The sequence below is a fragment of the Castor canadensis genome, chromosome 5 (assembly GCF_047511655.1).
Source record: "Castor canadensis chromosome 5, mCasCan1.hap1v2, whole genome shotgun sequence".
NCBI lineage: Eukaryota > Metazoa > Chordata > Mammalia > Rodentia > Castoridae > Castor > Castor canadensis.
Window position 1 is genome coordinate 167,864,256 of NC_133390.1, and position 20,424 is coordinate 167,884,679.

At 42.0% G+C, this 20,424-nt stretch overlaps 1 protein-coding gene and 1 long non-coding RNA gene across 3 annotated transcripts in view; one reads left to right on the top strand and one right to left on the bottom strand.

Moving 5' to 3' along the window:
• The window catches only part of LOC141423138 (uncharacterized), a 34,288-nt gene that overhangs the window by 2,795 nt on the left and 11,069 nt on the right, over positions 1-20,424 (top strand). The window contains exon 1 of one of the 2 annotated variants that reach the window (XR_012447789.1): positions 15,246-15,547. The exons of the other annotated variant lie outside the window; for it this stretch is intronic. This is a non-coding gene — a long non-coding RNA (uncharacterized lncRNA). Of the gene's footprint in view, positions 1-15,245; positions 15,548-20,424 lie in introns of those variants that run through there. 2 annotated transcript variants of the gene reach the window in all.
• On the bottom strand, positions 16,051-20,170 carry LOC141423159 (WAP four-disulfide core domain protein 6A-like). Its single transcript, XM_074072432.1, has 3 exons — positions 20,050-20,170; positions 18,755-18,886; positions 16,051-16,331 (listed from the first exon to the last, which is right to left on the bottom strand). The coding sequence occupies exons 1-3, from the start codon at positions 20,168-20,170 to the stop codon at positions 16,051-16,053; spliced, it is 534 nt and encodes a 177-aa protein (XP_073928533.1).

Below are 20,424 nucleotides of genomic sequence, written 5' to 3' on the forward strand. Positions count from 1 at the left end.
GTACCCGCCTTTCCCTTCTCAGCTTCTCTGAGTTCAACTTGTTTAGATTCCTTCCACAAGGGAGGTCATGAGCTATTGTCTTTCTGTGTCTGGCTTCTCTCCCTTAATGTTCTGCAGTCTCATCTCCATTGTCCCAAATGGCAGAATTTCCTTCTTTTTTTCTGGTCAACATCAACATCAATCTACATTTATTATTCTCGCTACACTGCTTTAGAACACTCTCATCTTGGAAGTTTGCTTTTTGGAGATCTTTGGTTACTGGTTCTTGGATGTGTGACACAATGTGGCCTCTTACTTTCCAAGTAATTTTAGTTCATCAGTTCAGGTGTTTAATTCCATCAAGGTGGGGAGAGCATGGGGGAGCAGAGAAGCTCATATCATGGTGGGCAGAGAGAATGCTTTCTGTCTCCCTTTCTCAAGACTGAATAGTATTCCATTGAGTTTGTGTATCACATTTTCTTTACCTATTCAACTTTGATTAATTTAGATTGACTCAAGCCTAAGTGCTCTTAACTTTGGGCAAGTCATTTACCTCTTTGGGCTTCATTTTTCTCATCTATGTATTGGAATTAATTATGCTGCTTTAGCATATGTAATAGTCTTTTTATTCTTGGTGTGAAGGTTTTTATTTATTTTTATTTTGAACAGCACATAATAGTTATATAGCATAAGTATTTTAGTAATAAAATTTTTGATATTTACATATGTGCTTACAATATATCTTAGATTCACCCCTCCACTTTTCTCCCTCGCCCCCTCCCTCCTTCTTAGAACAATTTCAAAAGCTTTCATGTTTCTATTTTCATATATGAATACAAAATACATCCACTGTATTCTCCCTCATTCACCCTTTCCTTATGCCTTCCCCGACCCACTTTTACAAACCCCAGAAAAGACCTGTTTTACCTTCCTGTCTTTCATTTTTTAAAAGTGATAGTCCAAGGGGGTTTCACTTTGGCATTTCAGACATGAATATGTCATCTTTAATCAGCTCGCCCTTCCCATTAACACTTAGTTTTGATTGTCAATGTGATTGGGGTGAGAGTCACCTAGGAGATAAGTAAAGCACCTCTGGTGTGTCTGTGGGGGTGTTTGCAGAGACAACTGGATCATTCGGGCTCTGACGTGATCAATGATTTAATCCACTGATAGATTAAAATTTTGAGCAGACTTGGAAAGTGGTGGAATTCTGGAAGGTGGGACAGTTGAAGTGGGTTACTGGGGTGTGACTTTTCTTTTCAGTCCCAGGGCCTCCCACATGCTGGGCAAACACTCTATACCACTGAGTGAAATCCAAGACCCCTTTTTCAAGTTCTATTTTGAGACATGATGTCACTGTGTAGCCCAGGCTGGCCTCAAGCTTATGATCCATCCTCCTGCCTCAGCCTGCAGAGAAGCTGGGATTCCAGGTTTTTGCCTTAATATGAGCAGCTTTCTTCCCCTATACCTTCCTCCATGATGTTTCTGCTTTAAAACAGGTATAAATCCAGGGAGCCAACTGACCATGGGCTGAAAATCTGAAACTGTGAGCCACAATAAATCTTTCCTCCTGTAAACTGTTTCACACAGGTGTCTTTATACCACAGCAAAAGGATAATTCACAGAGCATATTTCCCATAACTGGCACAAAAATTCAATGATTATTTAAGTGTATACATCATAAATGCACACACATGCACACACCATTTGCAAATGTGTGTGGCATGATGCCTTTTTGGAGACATGTGCTAACTGAGGCCCGTTATGGTGGCTTATGCCTGCAATCCTTGATATTCAGGAGGTGGAGATTGGCAGGATCATGTTTGCAGGCTACCCTGGGCAAAAGTGCTAGAGACCCCATCTTGACCAATAGTTGGCAGTGGCTCATGCCTGTCATCTCAGCTCCTGGGGAAGCATAAATAAATGGAGGATCAAGATTTAGGTCAGGGATTCCAAGATGGTGTCTAGAGGGAGGAAGAAGAAAGCATGCTTCCTAAAGTAAAATCTTGGAGCGATGCTAGAGATATGCCTTGCAGGAAAAACCACTAAGAAGAGGAAAAACTCCAACACCTCCACACCCCCAGCCTGTGAATAGCATCCCTACTCCACATTAAATGGACAAACCAGGAGGGCTCTCATGCTGCCAGATCCCAGCTCCTAACCTGCTTGGGAGAAGCAGACCACCAGGTGACTAAGCAGCACATGGTACTCCCACAAACAACCCTGGGCCAGATCAGCACAGCCCCCTGGACAGACTGACCCCCACCCAGGGAAAAAAGAGAAAAAAACCAAACTGAATAATAAACAAGTAGCTGAAAAAAAATGACACGTAGCAAAGAGGGTGGGGTGCCCTGAGCTCTGGAGAGTGGGGGAAGGGCACTCCCCACTCGAACTGTAAATAAACAAGCTGGCTGGAGAAGCAGGAGCGGTGCCACCTCCCCCAGTGTGCTTGGAGAGGGGAAGGCGTCCAACAGCCGCTAAAGTGTGGCATGCGCCACTGGAGAGTGGGGGAGGGGCACTTCCCCACGCGAACTCTCAATAATAAAAAAAGACTGCAATTGCAACAGGCCAGTAGGGCTGTATACTGGAGAAAACAAAAGATTCATGCATCCAGGAGAGCTCTAAATAAACAAAGCCTGCAGGGCTACGTGAGTGTAAAGCTCATTCCTGAGATCTGCATAAATACAGCCTGCAACTTCAGCTGGCTGACAGTAGGTGGCACGTGAGCCGCAGCCTCAGATAGACATTCACAAAGCTGTCTCAAGACTCTTTTGTTTGTTTGTTTGTTTTTGGTTTTTGTTTTTCTTGTCCTTTGATGAGACAACAACAGAACTAGGACTGGATGCTGAAGAACTAACTGAAAGTGTATTGCATTTGAGCTTGGGATATTTTTTGTTATGTTTTGTTTTGTTTTTGTTTTTCCCCTTTGATGAGACAATGACAGAACTTCTTCTCAGACACCAACACCAGGACTGGAGGTTGAAGGACTAACACCAGAATTATTAAGACTGAAACTTTATTGCATTTGAACCTGGGGATTTTTTTTCTTTATTACCCTCTCTCTGTCTCTCTAATGCCTGTTTAGCTCACCATAGATTAGTACATTATCTCACCCTGTTTATTTCATTGGCTTTGTTTGTGTGTGTGTGTGTGTGTGTGTGTGTGTGTGTGTGTCTGTGTGTTTATTTGTTTGTTTGGTTTAGTTTTTCTTTACCTTCTTTGCTATCCCTCTCCTTTCACCCTTCCACTCTAGATATCACCATTGTTTTTATTACAAGCTAAACAATACTGAATTACACACAGTATAGGGACAGTAACAATAGCAAGGGCAATGATGGGAAGATGGAAAAAAGAGGGAAACAATTTTCTCCCCAGTAATAAATTAGTACAGGAACCAGAGGGAAATGAAGAAAACAGATATCCAGATCCAGACTCCAACAAAATGAAGAAAAACTATGCCAAAGAACCCAGTGAAGCCCACAAGAACACTCTGAAAGAAGAAATCCTGCAAGTAATCACTGAGGATTTTATAGAGACGATAATGGATATGGTCAACCAAAATGTACAGAAGACACTCAAGAAATTCCAAGACAACAAAAATAGAATTTGAGAAAGCACAAGAACAAATAAAAGAAACTATAGAAGCACTGTATAAACACCTAAGTGAAACAGAGAACATGATTAATAAAGAGATAAATGAACTCAGGACAAAAATAGACAACATTAAGGAGGAAACAACCCAGGATATGGAAAACCTCAGAAAAGAGCATGAAACAGAATTGCAAAACAAACTGGAAGGCCAATCCAGCAGAATAGAACAAACAGAAGACAGAATCTCAGAACTCGAAGATGAAATGGTAATTAAAGGAAAAACCAAAGAACTATTAATTAAACAACTCAAGATCTGTAAAAAGAAAATGCAAGTCTCACCGACTCCATCAAAAGACCAAACTTGAGAATCATGGGAATCAAAGAAGGAGAAAAGGTGCAACCAAAGGGAATGAGTAATATATTCAACAAAATAATAACAGAAAATTTGCCAAATCAAGAGAAAGATATTCCCATACAGATGCAAGAGGCCTCCAGAACACCAAACAGACCAGATCAAAATACAACTACCCCACGACATATCATCATTAAAACAACAAGTTCAGAAACTAGGGAAAGAATATTGAAGGCTGTAAGAGAGTAAAAACAAATAACATACAAAGGTAAACCCATCAAAATCACAGCAGACTTCTCAACAGAAACATTAAAAGCAAGAAGAGCATGGGGTGAGAGCTTCCGGGCACTGAATGAAAATAACTTCAACACCAGGATACTCTACCCAGCAAAACTATCATTCAAAATAGATGGAGCAATAAAATTCTTCCATGATAAGCAGAAACTAAAACAATATGTGACCACAAAGCCCCCACTACAAAAGATTCTTCAAGGGATTCTGCACACAGAAAGTGAAACCCAACATAACCATGAAAAGACAGGCAGCACCAAACTATAGGAAAAGAAAAAGCAAGAAAGTAGAGAGTAACCTCAACTTAGGTACACACAATCAAATCTTCAAACAACTAAGACAACTAAATGACAGGAGTCACAACATACCTATCAGTACTAACACTTAATGTTAACGGACTTAATTCACCCACCAAAAGGCACCACTTGACGAACTGCATTAAAAAGGAAGATCCAACAATTTGTTGCTTACAGGAGACCCATCTCACCAACAGAAATAAGCATAGACTTAGGATGACAAGCTGGAAGAAGATTTACTAAGCCAATGCCCCCAGAAAACAGACAGGAGTAGCAATACTTATCTCTGACAAAGTAGTCTTCAAGCCTACATTGATCAAATGAGATAAAGAAGGACATTCCATACTAATAAAAGGGGAAATAGACCAAAAGGAAATAACAATTATCAACCTATATGTACCCAATGTCAGTGCACCCAATTTCATCAAACATACCCTGAAGGACCTAAAAGGATATATTAACTCCAACGCAGTGGTTGTGGGAGACTTTAACACCCCATTATCATTAATAAATAGGTCATCCAAACAAAAAATCAATAAAGAAATCCAAGACCTAAAATATACAATAGATCAAATGGGCCTACTGGATGTCTACAGAACATTTCATCCAACTTCTACACAATATACATTCTTCTCAGTAGCCCATGGAACCTTCTCCAAAATAGAAGAAGGTGCATATCCTAGGGCACAAGGCAAGCCTCAGCAAATATAAGAAAATAGAAATTATACCGTGCCTACTATCTGATCACAATGCAATAAAACTAGAACTCACAGCAACTAAGACATAGCATAGATAAATGGGACCTCATAAAACTAAAAAGCTTCTGTTCATCAAAAGAAATGGTCTCTAAACTGAAGAGAACACCCTCAGAGTGGGAGAAAATATTTGCCAGCTACACATCAGACAAAGGACTGATAACCAGAATATATAGGGAACTTAAAAAACTAAATTCTCCCAAAACTAATGAACCAATAAAGAAATGGGCAAGTGAACTAAACAGAACTTTCTCAAAAGAAGAAATTCAAATGGCCAAAAAACACATGAAAAAATGCTCACCATCTCTAGCAATAAAGGAAATGCAAATTAAAACCACACTAAGATTCCACCTCACCCCTGTTAGAATAGCCATCATGAGCAACACCACTAACAACAGGTGTTGGCGAGGATGCGGGGAAAAAGGAACCCTCTTACACTGTTGGTGGGAATGTAAACTAGTACAACCACTCTGGAAAAAAATTTGGAGGCTACTTAAAAATCTAAACATTGATCTAACATATGATCCAGCAATACCAGTCTTGGGGATATACACAAGAGACTGTGACACAGGTTACTCCAGAGGCACCTGCACACCCATGTTTATTGCAGCACTATTCACAATAGCCAAGTTATGGAAACAGCCAAGATGCCCCACCACTGACGAATGGATCAAGAAAATGTGGTATCTATACACAATGGAATTTTATGCAGCCATGAAGAAGAACAAAATGTTATCATTCACTGGTAAATGGATGGAATTGGAGAACATTATTCTGAGTGAGGTTAGCCTGGCCCAAAAGACCAAAAATTGTATGTTCTCCCTCATATGTGGACATTAGATCAAGGGCAAACACAATAAGGGGATTGGACTTTGAGCACATGATAAAAGCGAGAGCACACAAGGGAGGTGTGAGGATAGGTAAGACACCTAAAAAATTAGCTAGAATTTGTTGCCCTTAATGCAGAGAAACTAAAGCAGATACCTTAAAAGCAACTGAGGCCAATAGAAGAAGGAGACCAGGAACTAGAGAAAAGGTGAGATTAAAAAGAATTAACTTAGAAGGTAACACACATGCACAGGAAATTAATGTGAGTCAACTCCCTGTATCGCTATCCTTATCTCAACCAGCAAAAACCCTTGTTCCTTCCTATTATTGCTTATACTCTCTCTACAACAAAATTAGAGATAAGGGCAGAATAGTTTTGCCTGGTAGTGTGGGGGGTAGGGGGGGAGGAGATGGGGCGGGGGGGGTGAAGGGAAGAGAAATGATCCAAACATTGTATGCACGTATGAATAAAAGAAAGGTAAAAAAAAAGATTTAGGTTAGCCTGGGTAGAGTGAGACCCTATTCGTCAAAATAACTAAAGCAAAAAGAATGGGAGATGGGGCTTATATGGTAGAGAGCCTGCCTAGGAACACAAGGCCCTGAGTTCAAACCCCTGCACCACACAAACAAAGTGCTAACTGCATCAGCACCATACTTGATTCCTGTAGACACGTGTTCCCCATCTTTGCACGGTAGTTGTTGTTCTCCCTTCTCTTTAAATTCCATGAGGCCAGGGTACACATTTCCTGGTCCCTACTTCTTCCAATTGCCGTTCACTCAATGGTTGGTCAACACGCTCATCATCTGTTGATACTTACTGTTTACTCCACCTCTATCTTGAATGCACTTCTGAGGCCTCCATTTCAGCATTCCTAGAATACATCTTTTCCCTTGCTTGGGGTCATCAGCATTATCCTAGCTATTTCCTTCCTTAACCTTCTTCAATAGTGAAATCTGTTCATCAGAAAACAAAGCAATGGCAGTAGGGGGTCCCTAAGGAGTGAACAGACTGGCAATTGCTGTTCAGGCAGAGGAAAGGCAAGGTTGCCTATTGGTGCACCTTGGCTGAGAGCTTACCACCATGCTGTCTCTTTTGGAGCTGCTAATTGAGAAGTGAGAAGCTGCCTTTTAACACACGATTGGTCCCAGGGGCACTTGCAATGTTTAGAGACTCATGAGATTGTCACAACCTGTGGTTGGGGTTACCTACTAGCCCCTGTGGCTAGACATCCTACAGTGCCCTTGACGGCCCCCAACAACAAAGAATTATCTGTCTTCAGATGCTAATTGAACCTTGCACAAGAATTATGGATATAAATTCCTTTGCAAAATCATAAAAACTCTTCTTTTATTGGTGTCATGATCAGGACCTAGTACAGTGGGGTACTGTGCCTGATGAGGGGTGCCTGTGCTGATTTGACAAAAATGACCTTGTGAGTGGTTAAGAGAGGAACTGGGCTTTGAGAAGCAGGCTTCTGTACCCAGGTGGCCCAGGGTGATCTTTGGTCATGCTCTTGCTCAGATGATCAGGGAGGCCTCATTTCTGCAATTCTAGAAGATTGAGAACAAGTGTAAAATGTATTGAACACAAGCACAGATGCGAGCAGGCAGCTCTTGCTGGTTGTCTGTCACTTATACTCATTAAGGAGTCTTACCCTATGTCGACCATATGTGAGTGCATGTGTGCATTTCGATAAAGGATAACTGAGTTAATTTAACCTGAGACTTTTGATGTGCTTTGTGTAAGGATGGGAAGAGTAAATTTGGGTGAGATATTGTACAGATTAGTGGGATTTTCTGTGATATTTCCACATATGCGTGCATCACAAATGGATCATGTCTATCCATTCTTTTTTTTCCTAACTTCCCCCTTCCCCACAACCCTACCCAGTCCTTAGTAATACCTCTATACTTTCATGTGAACTTTTCATTGATTTTTTTTAATTTCCACATATGAGAGAGAATATCTGATGCTTGCCTTTCCATGACTGGCTTTTTTTGCTTAACATAAATCCTACAAATGACAAGATTCCATTCGTCCTCATGTCTGAATAAAACTGTATTATACAGCTTCTACAGACTGGATGTTCTTCATCCACTCAGCTTTTGTGGGCACCCAGGCTGATCCTATGTCTTAGCTATCATGAAAAGTGTCACAGTGAACGTGCACATACAGATATATTTTTGGGGGGTGAAGGTCTGAGGAAATAGCTCAGTGGTTAAGTGTTTGCCTAGCAGCATGAGGTCCTGGGTTTGATTCCCATGACCTAAAAACAAAACAAAAAACAGACATCTCTTTTGTATGCAGCTATCACTTTTTTGGCATACACCCAGGAGTGGGATTGCTGGATATAGAGCTCTAGTTTTAGCTTATTGAAGGACCTCAGTGTTCTTCTTTATGACTGCAGTAATTTTAAGTTCAAAGGTATTCTTTTAAAGAACAGTTTTCTCATTCACATCTTATCCTCCATATACCTTTTATTTTTCTAGAAGGAGGAAAGGAACTAATATCCTATGAGCACCTACATATGTCAGGAAATGTTCTGCCTTAGCTCATTAAATTCTTATGAAAAGTACTTGGGCAAATATTATTATCATCTCCCCCATTTTATCAAACAGAAGCACAAAGACTTACAAAGGTGACATGCTTCATACATAGAATGAATACATTTATCATAAACATATATATATATATATATATATATATATATACACATTGACATGCATACACGCATACTGTATAATTTTCTTTTTACCTTATATATGTTCCAAATAAATTACCAGAGGGATATAGAGTTGGCCTCTTTAAGAGTAGAGTCAGTTTATATTTGGTGAAATCCAACTGGGACTGGTGGAGTGGCTCAAGTCGTAGAGCGCCTTCCTAGCAAGCATGAGGCCCTGAGTTCAATCAGTAAATGAATAGAAAGAAACCCAACTGGAATTGCTAGCACAGGCTAATTGTTTTAGCATTCTATGACTGCTTGAATGCAAGTAGACACTTTAGAATATGGGAGAAAATGTCTACAAAACTCAGGAAACTGAAATTTCTCCATAAGATGTTGGAAATTCTGATTGAGGGGAGTTCACTTTGAACCCCTTCCTCCTATCTGCAACCCACAAGGTTTACATCTCAGTGGTCGAGAACACAAAGTGAATCCTGCCTGTGCACTGTTTGTTTTGATGACAATACTAAGCTGTGCTGTTTTATGGAACATCTCCAACACACAAGTGCACTGTGCATGTCACAGAAATAAAGTCTTGAAAAACTCTGTTGCACAGATTTTATTCTTTTGCTTATTTTTTAATGAGCAAACAAAAATGAGCATTCCCAAATTTATTTAGTTTCTTAATGACTTGACTGGCACCTGTAATCCTAACTACTCATGTAGCAGAGATCAGGAGGATCAGGGTTTGAAGCCAGCCCGGACAAATAGTTCACGAGACCCTATCTCGAAAAAACCCATACACAAAAGGGCTTGTGGAGTGGATTCTCTAGGTGTAGGCCCAGAGTTCAAACCCCAGTAGCATGAAAAAAAAAAAACAAAGAAAGAAAGAAAGAAGAGCCAACAGGCCTGGGCATGGTCCAAGGCGTGGGGTGGGCAGGATTGGAAAGGCAAAGGGCAAGGGTGGAGAAGTGAAGGCTTTGTGCTTGGAGGACTGAGAAGGACAGTGAATGCCCTACATACTTGTATTGGGGGAGGGGAGCTCTCTTGGTTGTCCCAGGGCAGCCAGTCCCCAACATGACTGTACCTAGGCTGCAGGGCCTACTGTCTGTCAGCTCCAAGTCCATCCTTCTATACTCTTCTCTGTGATGCTGGTAATGGGACTCTGCACACTAAGTTTCTCCTCACTCTTTTTCTTAAAAAAAGTTTATATATATTTTTCCTTTTGGCAACACTCGGGTTTGAACTCAGGGCATTACACTTGCTAGGCAGGTGCTCTACCACTTGAGCCACTACACCAGCCCTTTTTGTATATGTGCTGGATATTTTTGAGATAGAGTTTGCTTTTTGCCCAGGCTGGCCTTGAACCATGGTCCTCCTGATCTCTGCCTCCCAAGTTGCTAGGATTACAGGAGTGGACCACAGCACCCAATCTTCTCTTAGTCTTGTACTGCTAGGTGGACTCTATGAATGGGAAGCACTAAGAGGAAAATGACAGGTGAAATACATTGAGAAGTGGGTTCCATCCCATTTTTGACTCCTTTCTACATGTGTCTAGCAGCAGAAAACAGTCGCACATCCAATCTCTAGATAATTCTAGAATTCTTAGTGGTTTTTTTGGTAGTACTGAGGTTTGAACTTAGGGCCTCATGCTGGTTAGGGAGGTTCTGTTCCAATTCAAGCAACCTGGAACCCCTTTTTACTTTACTTATTTTTAATAAGATCTTGATTTTGCCCAGGCTTGTCTGGACCATGATTATGCCTCTCATGTAGCTGGGATGACAGGCATGAGCCACCACACCCAACTTTTTTTATTAGTTGAATGGGGTCTGGTTAATTTTTTGCCTAGGCTGGCCTCAAACCTTAATCTCCCTATCTCTGCATCCAAAGTAGCTGGAATTACAGCTGTAAGTTGCAGTAGACACTGCCCTGCTTTGGCACTACCTAAAATGGTTGCACTGCATCTCCTCCCCAGAGATACCAGCACCAGCTGGCCATCCATCCCCATCCAGTGGGCCAAGCTCCATTTGAGCCCACAGAGGTCTGAGAACCAGCTGCAGCACATTCTAGAAGACAGAGCGCAGCCACAAAGCTTCCACCACCTTTGCCCCCTAAGTTGTTAGCCCCAAATACTTCAAGGCCTTTTCTATTAAACTCCTTGATTCCTCTATATTTTTCCAAATCCAGGAGTGATGGCCTCAGCTTCTCCTTTTTTCTCTCACCCTCCCAACACTCGTGTAACCAGTTCTTAGTATTAAATCCTCCCTGTTAGAATATCTAATATGGTTTGCGTTCTTTTCTGGACCCTGATTAATACAGAGTGAGATCCAGGTCCTTTCTGTTCTTTCCCTGGAAAGGTTGTTTAACCTCCCACTAAGACTTCCCGAGAAGGGAATTCTTCAACTGTAGGAGTGAAATTTAGATACTACAGATTAAAAAGCAGAATGACAAGTAGACCCTAAACCTCTGATTTCGATGAGGCTGCAGGATCTGGCAACATTTGGCATTCTTCAGACCTGGGATTTAGTTCAGTTACTGACATGCTGTGTGGCCTTGGACAAGTCCATTCTTTACTAGAAGTTTCCATTTATATGTGTGTTGAAAGAAAAAGAAGGCAAGGATAATTCTGGCTAGTGGTGTTCTGTAGCTCCCTCAGCCCACACATTCCCTTTGTTTCCAAGCCATCCTAGTTTTCTGGTACTAAAGGGAGCATTGAGAAAGTATAAGAAGGAGAGGAAACGGTAGGGTCCTGGGTCTTCATAGCACCTTTGGAAACACCAAGGATTCAACTTGAGTTATGAGCAAAACGTTGGTAATAAAGAGACATGGGGTCTTGCAACATTTCTGAGGTCCCTAAAGGTAGGAGTCCCCTGTGCTCAGCCCTGAAGGCTCTGAGTTCATTCCTGAGCAGATACCATCAACCACAGGGCACTCTCTGGCAATTTTCAAGGGCCTGGTTTGTCAATAGGACCCTGGGACAGAGCAATTTGTTCTAGCCATTCATGTATGCCAACCCCAATAGGGACTGAAGGACACCTGGGGGATAGATGAGCAACACATCTTATCAGATTTGGCAGGCTCCTATGCTGCCATATGTTGTCCATTTAGAAATACTCTGTGACATTAATCCATCACCTTTATCTTATTGACGGGAAGCACACTCTGAGAAAAACACCCCTCTATACTACCCTCTCCCACCTAGGGCATACATTCAACCAAGGTCAAAGTTGTGATTCAAATTTGAGTCTCCTTATCCCAGACATGTGCTGGGTCCTCAGGATGCAGACCAGTGATGTGTTGTAGGTAACCTGGTCAGGATCACACACTGGGATAGGCTTCCTAAGATACCAGACTCAATCCCACAGAAACATGGGGTCAAGTTCAAATATAAATGTGGAAAATGCCACACCCAGGAGCATACCATATTTGTCTTTCCATGTCTGGCTTGTTTTACTTAATGTAATTTCCTTTGGACCCATCCATATTGTGGCAAGTGGCAGGATTTCCTTCTTTTTTTAAGACTGAAACGCATTCCATTGTATGTGTTCATATCACATTTTCTTTATCCACTCATCTGTTGATGGACATTCAGGTAATTTGCATATGTTGGCTATTGCAAATAATCCTGCAATAAACAGGGGTTTATGGATAGCTCTTTGAGACGCTCATGAGTTTTACAGGTTAGAGTCCTCACTTAAGACTTCAAAATATTTCAAGTTGACTTTTATGTCCCATTTCATTCTTTTGCACATGGATACCTGGTTTTTCCAGCACAATGTATTGTGCGGGAAGAGCTATTCTTCCCTGTTGTATGTTCTTGGAGCTCTGTCAAAGTTTAGGTGACTTTAAGTGCATGGGTTTGGTTCTGGGTGTCTATTATGTCTCATTGCCCTGTATATCTGTGTTTCTATAGCTTTGCGATATAACTGAAAGTCAGGAAGTGGGATGCCTACAGATTTGTTCTTCTTTCTCGAGATTGCATTCCATATTTTTTTGTTGTTGTTTCCATGAATTTTAAAATTGTTTGTCTTTTTCTGTAAAAATGTTATTGGCATTTTGACAGGGATTGTATTGAATCTGTAGACTGCTGTGAGTAGTATGGACATTTTGACAATGTAATTTATGAACATGGTATGATTTTCCATTATCCAAGTATTTGCAGGTCTTCTTCAGCTATGTCATATAATTATTGGTGTACAAGTCAAGTACTTTATTTTCTTGCTGATGTTAGTAATGCAAATAAAGTTATTTTCTGTTGGTGCATAGAGTCACCACTGATTTTTATATTTTTATTTCATGTCCTGCTACTTTAGTGAGCTTAGTAGATCTATTAGGTTTCTTAGGGTTTTCTACATGTACAGTCATGTAATCTGCAAGATATTTTACTTCACAGTAGACTTTTATGCCTTAATTTTTACCCCACTGCTGGATTGACTCTTAAATATGATCCAATCTACAGGTTCAAAACCTTCAGATGCTCTTGGCAATTCTTTGAAGTGCAGGTTTCTGGGCTTTCTCACAGAGATGGCAGTTTACCTGATGGGAGGGCCACATTGAAACAATTCCCCATCCCAAGTGACTTTAATGGAGGTTTTTGGCAACAGCATTTTCAGAGATAGTAATCAGTTAAACCACCCCCATTTTTTTTTAATAGGACATTGATCTGACACCCAGATCAGTCTCTCCTCTTTGCCCCCTCCCTCCACACTAAGCTTCTTATGAGGACCAGTTGAACTTTTCCTGGCCTAACCTTAGACTTCACATAGCATCATTTTTGTTTTATTCAATTGGTCAACATGGAGCTTGCTTAGATTCAAAAAGAGGGGACATAGATCCACCTAAGGTGAAAAGCACGTGTAAGAATTTTGGGAGCGTGCTTTGAAACTGTCGCAGCAGCCAGTCTTCCCTCCTTCACCATCCTTTCTTCTCCCCTCTTCTCTAACTCCCCTTTCCTTCTCTATCTCCTCAATTTGTGCCTCTCCTGTAATTTTCTATTTGGAGTTTCTGTACCATACTGTGGAACTGTGTCCTTATTGTGACCCCAGAACACAAGTACATGGGCACTTCAGTGGTGGACTTGCCATGAAGAAAGTGGAGCTGAGGCCTCAGGATCCCTCACTTGAGCAGGCCCTTTAAGATTCCGAGAATGGACCTCGGATGTGCTCCATGTCAAAGGATGAGTAATAGCTGACAGTAAGATATTCTGGCCATAACCAGCCAAGCCGCCTTCCTTTCCACTCTGACTTCCCATCACACTCCTCCTGGGTCAGGTGGTATTGAAATGGCTCCAGCACTTTTGGCAGGCAGACAGAAGGAAGCTGAGTTGAGTTGGGGATATATTTATTTGGAGCTCCTGAGATATATTTGGGTTGTTCCCTGCCATTTCTGTGTATAGGAAGTTGCTGCTGGATGTCTTGGTGTGGCAATGGCTACAAGCACTACTGCTGTTGTCTACTGTGCCAGTTCCCTTGACATCATGACCCGAAGGCCTGGGCTGTAGGTTGCATGGTAGTTTGCATGTGCCAAGCCCTAGAAGTATGTCGCGGGGTGGAGGAGAATCAAGTTTTTAAATCTATTCAGGCAGGAAAACAAGTCTCTGGAAAACTCTTCCAAATATCAAATAGGCAAAATGATAAATACAACATTAGTTTTTTATTTTTGTGGTGCTGGGAATTGAACCCAGGGGCTCAGGAATTTCTTAGGCAAGTATTCTATCAGGGAGCCCCACCCACAACCTGAGAAAAATCAGTTCTTAAGGAAGCCTTTTCAATTCTTTTATCAGAAGTTTTTTTCATTAGCAACAATATCCTTAATAATTCAATATGTAAAATTTTAATTGTGTCATGAATATCTTCTTTTTGTTTGGAACCATACAGCAGAGAATTTATTAAAACACCTGTGTTTTGGGTATGCAAATCTATGAACAAACTACAAACATTGAGCACGGTATTGCATTCAGGAATGTACTTTGGGCACCCCAACTCTAATCAAACTATAATAATAGCAACAATTTCTTCATTCATGTTAGACAAAGGACTGAATTATCTTTCCATAAAAATTAGATTTACAGAACTGATGTCATAAATGTAAAACACTAAAATTGATTTCTATGGATTTGTGCGATTTGTGGCAGTTGTCTACTTTTTAAAGTTTGCAGTTGGATGTGAATTCCTTTCTTATTTTAAATAATACTCTCTTTTGCCTTTTGTTGCATTGGGTTTTTAAAGGAGCCTGTGGTTTGTAAGGTTTAGATCATACAAAACCTGGATGTGCTCTAAGCATCTTATGACAATTTGCCAAGGTGCAGGGTCACCAGAGTTCTCAATTTTCATACTCCCCTACCCTTCTTTTGTCATTATTTGGAAACCCAGTGACCTCTTCTCTGGAAACCGCATATAGGGAGATGTGAGTATCTTCACACAGCCGGTGTAAATTATTCAGACTCAGAGATATCAGACCTCACAGAGCACTTTATTAGGAGTCACCAGAGGTTTCGGAGGGATGAAGAGGGACCCTGAATATTGAAGAGATAACAGCCTCACGCTGAGAAAGAGTCAAAGGGTGGACACTATGTTTGAAGAGAAGCTGAACTGGAGAATGGGGGTAAGCAAATCCCTGGATTCCATTACTGAAACGGTCACGTCTCAGTGGCTGGCATATGACCTTGGAAGCCAATATGGAACATCAGTCACGCACATGGAGAGTCCTGTGTTACGAGCCAAATCCTGGAGGTGGTGCCAGCTCCACCCTATCCTATCCAGGAAGACGAGTCTGTAAAATAGCAGAACACAGGTGAGTGACCACATCTTGGAGTGAATGTAAAAAAGGAGGTGGGATTATTTTTACTTCTTTTGGCAGGACGTGAAAACAGCAGTGAGGTGAGTTTGGGGGTTCCCAGAGTGATAAGACATTCTGATTTGTCAGTAGAGCCCCAGTTCATGTCTGTTGTCACAGCTTAATTATTAATGGCAATCTTTTTCTATTCCCCAAATTGATTTGGGTTGACCAATAAAGTATATGGTTGCCCTGGCCTTAAGTCACCTTTAAAAGGAAGCGATGTGGTGACAAGTTTTGGTGAGAAGTAATGGCCTGTGGTGATTGGCTGGTGAGTGGTGTCCAGGGCTGGGCTTCCTTGTGACTTGTTTGGAACACTCCATCACTTTTGTTTCCTCTCTGTACCCACTATTCACCTCATATTTGCCAATTTCCCCTTGCCTGTTGCTGTCCTTCCTATCCTGTCTTCCCCAAATATCCTTCTACTCACACTTGTGCAAGGTGCATTCTCACCTCCTGATTCAAGCTGGTTCTTCAGCCCCAGGGCTACCAATATCTTGAAATGCACTAATTCCCAGATCTCTCAATGTAGGTCTGGTGAGTATGGGAGGAGTCTGGGACCCATGAGACTTACATCTTTTTTTGCAAATGACCAAGCAGATAGCTTCAGATGGGAAGTTGTTAGGATTCCCTTGGCAACCTCCATAGATGAATCTGGAGCAGAGCTCAGTTTCTTTATCATACCACCAGCGTGGAAGATAGGCAAAGCAGGGGCCAGTTTCCTTTGGCATACTACATACATCTAGGGAGAGCACAGAGAATAGGTGTTTGAATGCCTGTTTTCCTGGAGAATGTCCACCTCCCCTTTCCTCTGTCCTATGCCTGCTTTGTCTCCTCTGTGAGTCATACATTTGGCTCAGAGCTCTGCTCCAGATTAGTGTGAACCTCGATTAAAGGCTAAAGTGTTTACCTCTTTTGTCTTTGACTTCCTTATCTGTAAGATGAGAAAATAAAATACCACCCTGCTTGTATGACAGGACTGTTATTGATGTGACAGGTATTATAGATGTGACACATAGCCTCTTTTATAGTGCCTCCCCAACATCTGGACAGCTAAATATCAATGGTCTTTTCTATTACAGGGCACTGTTTCCTTTCTGACACTTCCTTGAGAGCTTGTGTGGAGTTTCTAGTGGAGAGCACCAGTTTTTCAAATACTCTTGAGCAAAGAACAACCCTCTTCGGTCAGGGATGGTCATCCTCTTCCACCTTCACTCATCTTTGGGAGGAACATACATGGAGCAATAAGGGAGGAAGGAGGCACCCACCTAGCCAACCAGATCAGCCAAGTCAACCCTGGCAATCAATCGGTGACAGGTGTCACAGCCAAATTGCCCACACATTCATATGCCACTTTCTTAATTCAAGAAACGTTATCTTTTGCCAGGGTTGCCAGCAAAATCCACTAAGTGATCCCCAAGTCATTCTCAGTTGGCTCCACATTGGTTTCCAGAGAACTGATCCACTGGGTTCAAGACAAAGTTCTACCCAGAACACTCCAGAATCCACTTCTTTCTCTCCACTTTTTTCTCTTTTGCTGCCCCTAATCCTTTCAAACTTCATGCTTCAAAAATACCATTTCTTACACATCTCAATATGCCTTTTTACATGCCTCTTGTAAGTAGGGACACTCCTATTCAGTCTTTAAAACCCACCCCAGGCAGCAGCTCTTCTGTAATGTCTTTCCTGGATCCATTCATACCCCTTGCTTTTCTTTATTGCTTCTTAATCTTACACATTTATCACTTTTGTGATGTGCATTTATCATTTCTATACACATGTATTACTTATTTGTTCTTACTTGTTACTTATTTGTTCTGACTCCTCCATGAGAATGTGAGATTTGGGGGGTAAAAACTATGTCTTATGTCATCTTGGTACAGCAGCTCCTAGACTATCATTTGGTATAGAGAGGATGTTCCAGAGAATTCATGGTAAAAAAAATATATATATATATATCCTAAACTTAAGCATGAATGAGTAACGGTTTTGCTCTAAGGGCTATGGGTACAAATACAGTGCTTTAGAACCTCACAGTCTGAGGGACAGCAAAGCAACCTTTTTTGCATTTATTAAAAGTGTCAGTCACTGTTCTTAGATTTTGACATATGTTAACATCTAATCTTATTTGATAGGCCTTCTTACTGTTCACATTCAGATGAGGAAAATGAGTCTTAGAGAGGCTAAGTAACTTTCCTGAGGGCACACAGATGGTGAGGAATTTAAATGTAGACTATCTGTTAGGTGTACTGGTACACACTTGTATAATCCCAGCAGTCAGGAGGCTGAGGCAGGAGGATTGCAAGTGTGAGGCCAGAGTCTCAAAACAAAAACAAAATCCCTAAATAAATGTAGATGATCCATTGCTCTTGGGATCAGTACCAGACCCTTGAACCCTCCTCCTCAGTCAGTCCAACTTTATCTCTCTCATCGTTCTCATCTCTTACCCTGCTTTCTTTGTTCTCTGGTCTTTCTAGGTCTGAGTGTGCTGCCTCCTAGCACAGGGCATTGCCATATGCTGCCATCTGTGCCTGGAAGGTTACTCCCTCCAATATTTGCCTGCTATTGCCTATCATTTATATCTTACACCATCATGGATGCCAGGGGCACCAATACATACTCTTGAATGACAAAATTGATAAATAGTGGCAATGGTCTTCTTTAGAGCCCAACAACATGGGAAGAGAGGAAAGAGTGAAGGAGGTCAGAGGTAGTCAGAGAAGGTAATCTCGATTTATACGTTGAGAGAAGCCCAGAGAAAAAAGTCAGAAAATACCACCAACCATGTCTCTGTCTCTTACAGTTTTCTATAACCCAACACCCTGTTGGTATCGGATGGAATATACGTGGCTACTTGGCATCTCAGAAGATCACCAAAAATAGACAAGAGACCATATCTATATGATCCAGTACCCCCACCAATCTTACAGTAGGGGAACTGAGACCAAGTAAGGAAAAGCTGTGTTGTTCCCATCCTATACCAGAATGTTCAAAAATGAAAGTGTCGGGTCTCTTAAGGTCAGCGCTGACAAGATGGATCAAGAAGATGCATTGAGACTCTTGGTCAGACTGCATCCCTCAGTGACCCAGGAGAGGGGCTGGGGTAAGGTCAGTGCAGGAGGAAGGAGCAGAGAGCGTCAGGTGGTTGCGGGATCTGTGAGGTACCTTTCCTGAGGTCTAAGCATTTCTTTCCACAGCTGAACAGGCAACACTTCATGCTATCCGGGCAATGTCTGTGCCTCATACATTGGTTCCTTTCTTCGACTTCACATTTTATTCTGACTTTGGGACATGCCTCTGAGGGAAGAGAAGGTATGCTCCCATGAGGCCCTGAATGGGCCATTGCTCTCCCTTCTGAGGCCCAGAACACCACTGTACAGTTGGGGAAGTTTCTTTACCCCTCACCTGTCCCCAGAATGTAGTTAACCCTCAGGGGGCTTGGGATTCTCATACTAGCCAAATCTCCAAATGTAATCCCCTCCTACCCTTATCCTACCACCTATCAGGCTCCCGTGAGAAGGATGTGCTCATGGAGGACTATCTGGGTCACTTAGCCTTGCTCTGTTTTGTTGTCCCCTGGGGGTGCTGTAGTACTTTGGTGATTGAAATCTCCATTTCTGTGGTTTAGAATTCTGTGCAGCTCTTGGTATGGTAGGAACCCTCTCTGAACCTTCATTGCATTTGCCTGGAGGGTCATTTTAAAGGCGTATGGAACAAAGTTTGAAAAGCCTTCTCAAGCTGCCTGGGGCAAAATAATAACGACTAATATTGGTGAATTATTTCCTATGCACTTGGCTTTTTCTCTTTAGTCTTCATTACAAAGCTATGAGTAAGTCCTATTAGTATTCACATCTAATGAACAAAGGAATTTATGTATCGGCAGGTTATGTGAACTTGTCTAGGGACACACAGCTCTTCAGGAGTGAAGGCTGCATTTGAACCTGCAACTTATGCCTCCTACACATTCAGTTTCAACCACTACTTTTTAAGTGCTCAGTATATTTTTGCTACTAGTTGTGGAGTCTTCATATTTCAGTATTCCAAGAGTCTTTGGAAACTATTCTTTACCCCAAAGGCAAGGATCCTCTTGGGTGTGAGGAATGCTTTGAGACCTTCACTGGGAGGATTTGGGAGTTCATGTGGGAGGTTCTGGGAAGAGGCCTGTCCTTCAGGGAAAGTCCTTTGGGCTAGCCAGTTGCTAAAGTCTGTTTCATGAACTCTAGGTCCAGGCACCTCCAGGAAGAACTTCATGGAAAAATGGTGGGCATGTCATTGCCACAGTCTTAGGTCCCTGCATTCACGGGGACATCTTTCCAGGAGGCAAGGGGGCTGAAGTAATTATTCCAAATGCCCCCTCTCTCCTACCCAGGGTCCTGGCCAAGGTGAGAATCTATTCTTTGTTCCTTACTCCCCATCGAGTTCCCTCACTCCACGGAAAGGACTATGTTCCCCATACTTACTGAAAAAGAACCCATCCACCAGACCAGGTTCCTGGACACCCCCAAGGAAGATGAATGGGACAAGGAATGGCAGAAATCCAAAGAGTCTCATTTTAGGAATCAGTATCCTGAGTGGTGGCATCAAAACCAGGAGCAGCTGCTCAGCAGCTCTTGCATCTGCACTGTGGCTGCCCTGGGCCAACACTTCAGGAGATGACTTTGGTCACAAGCCAGCCGTGCTCTCTCTGCTGGGGAACACCAAGTCCCTAAGGCCATCAGTAGGACTATCTGGAACCTACACTGCTGACCCTGGAGGAAGGGGCTCTCAACAGGCTGCTCGTTTTCTAAGGCTCTCTGGTCTACCAGGGAGAAGGGTGCACTTGGCTTGGGTGTTCA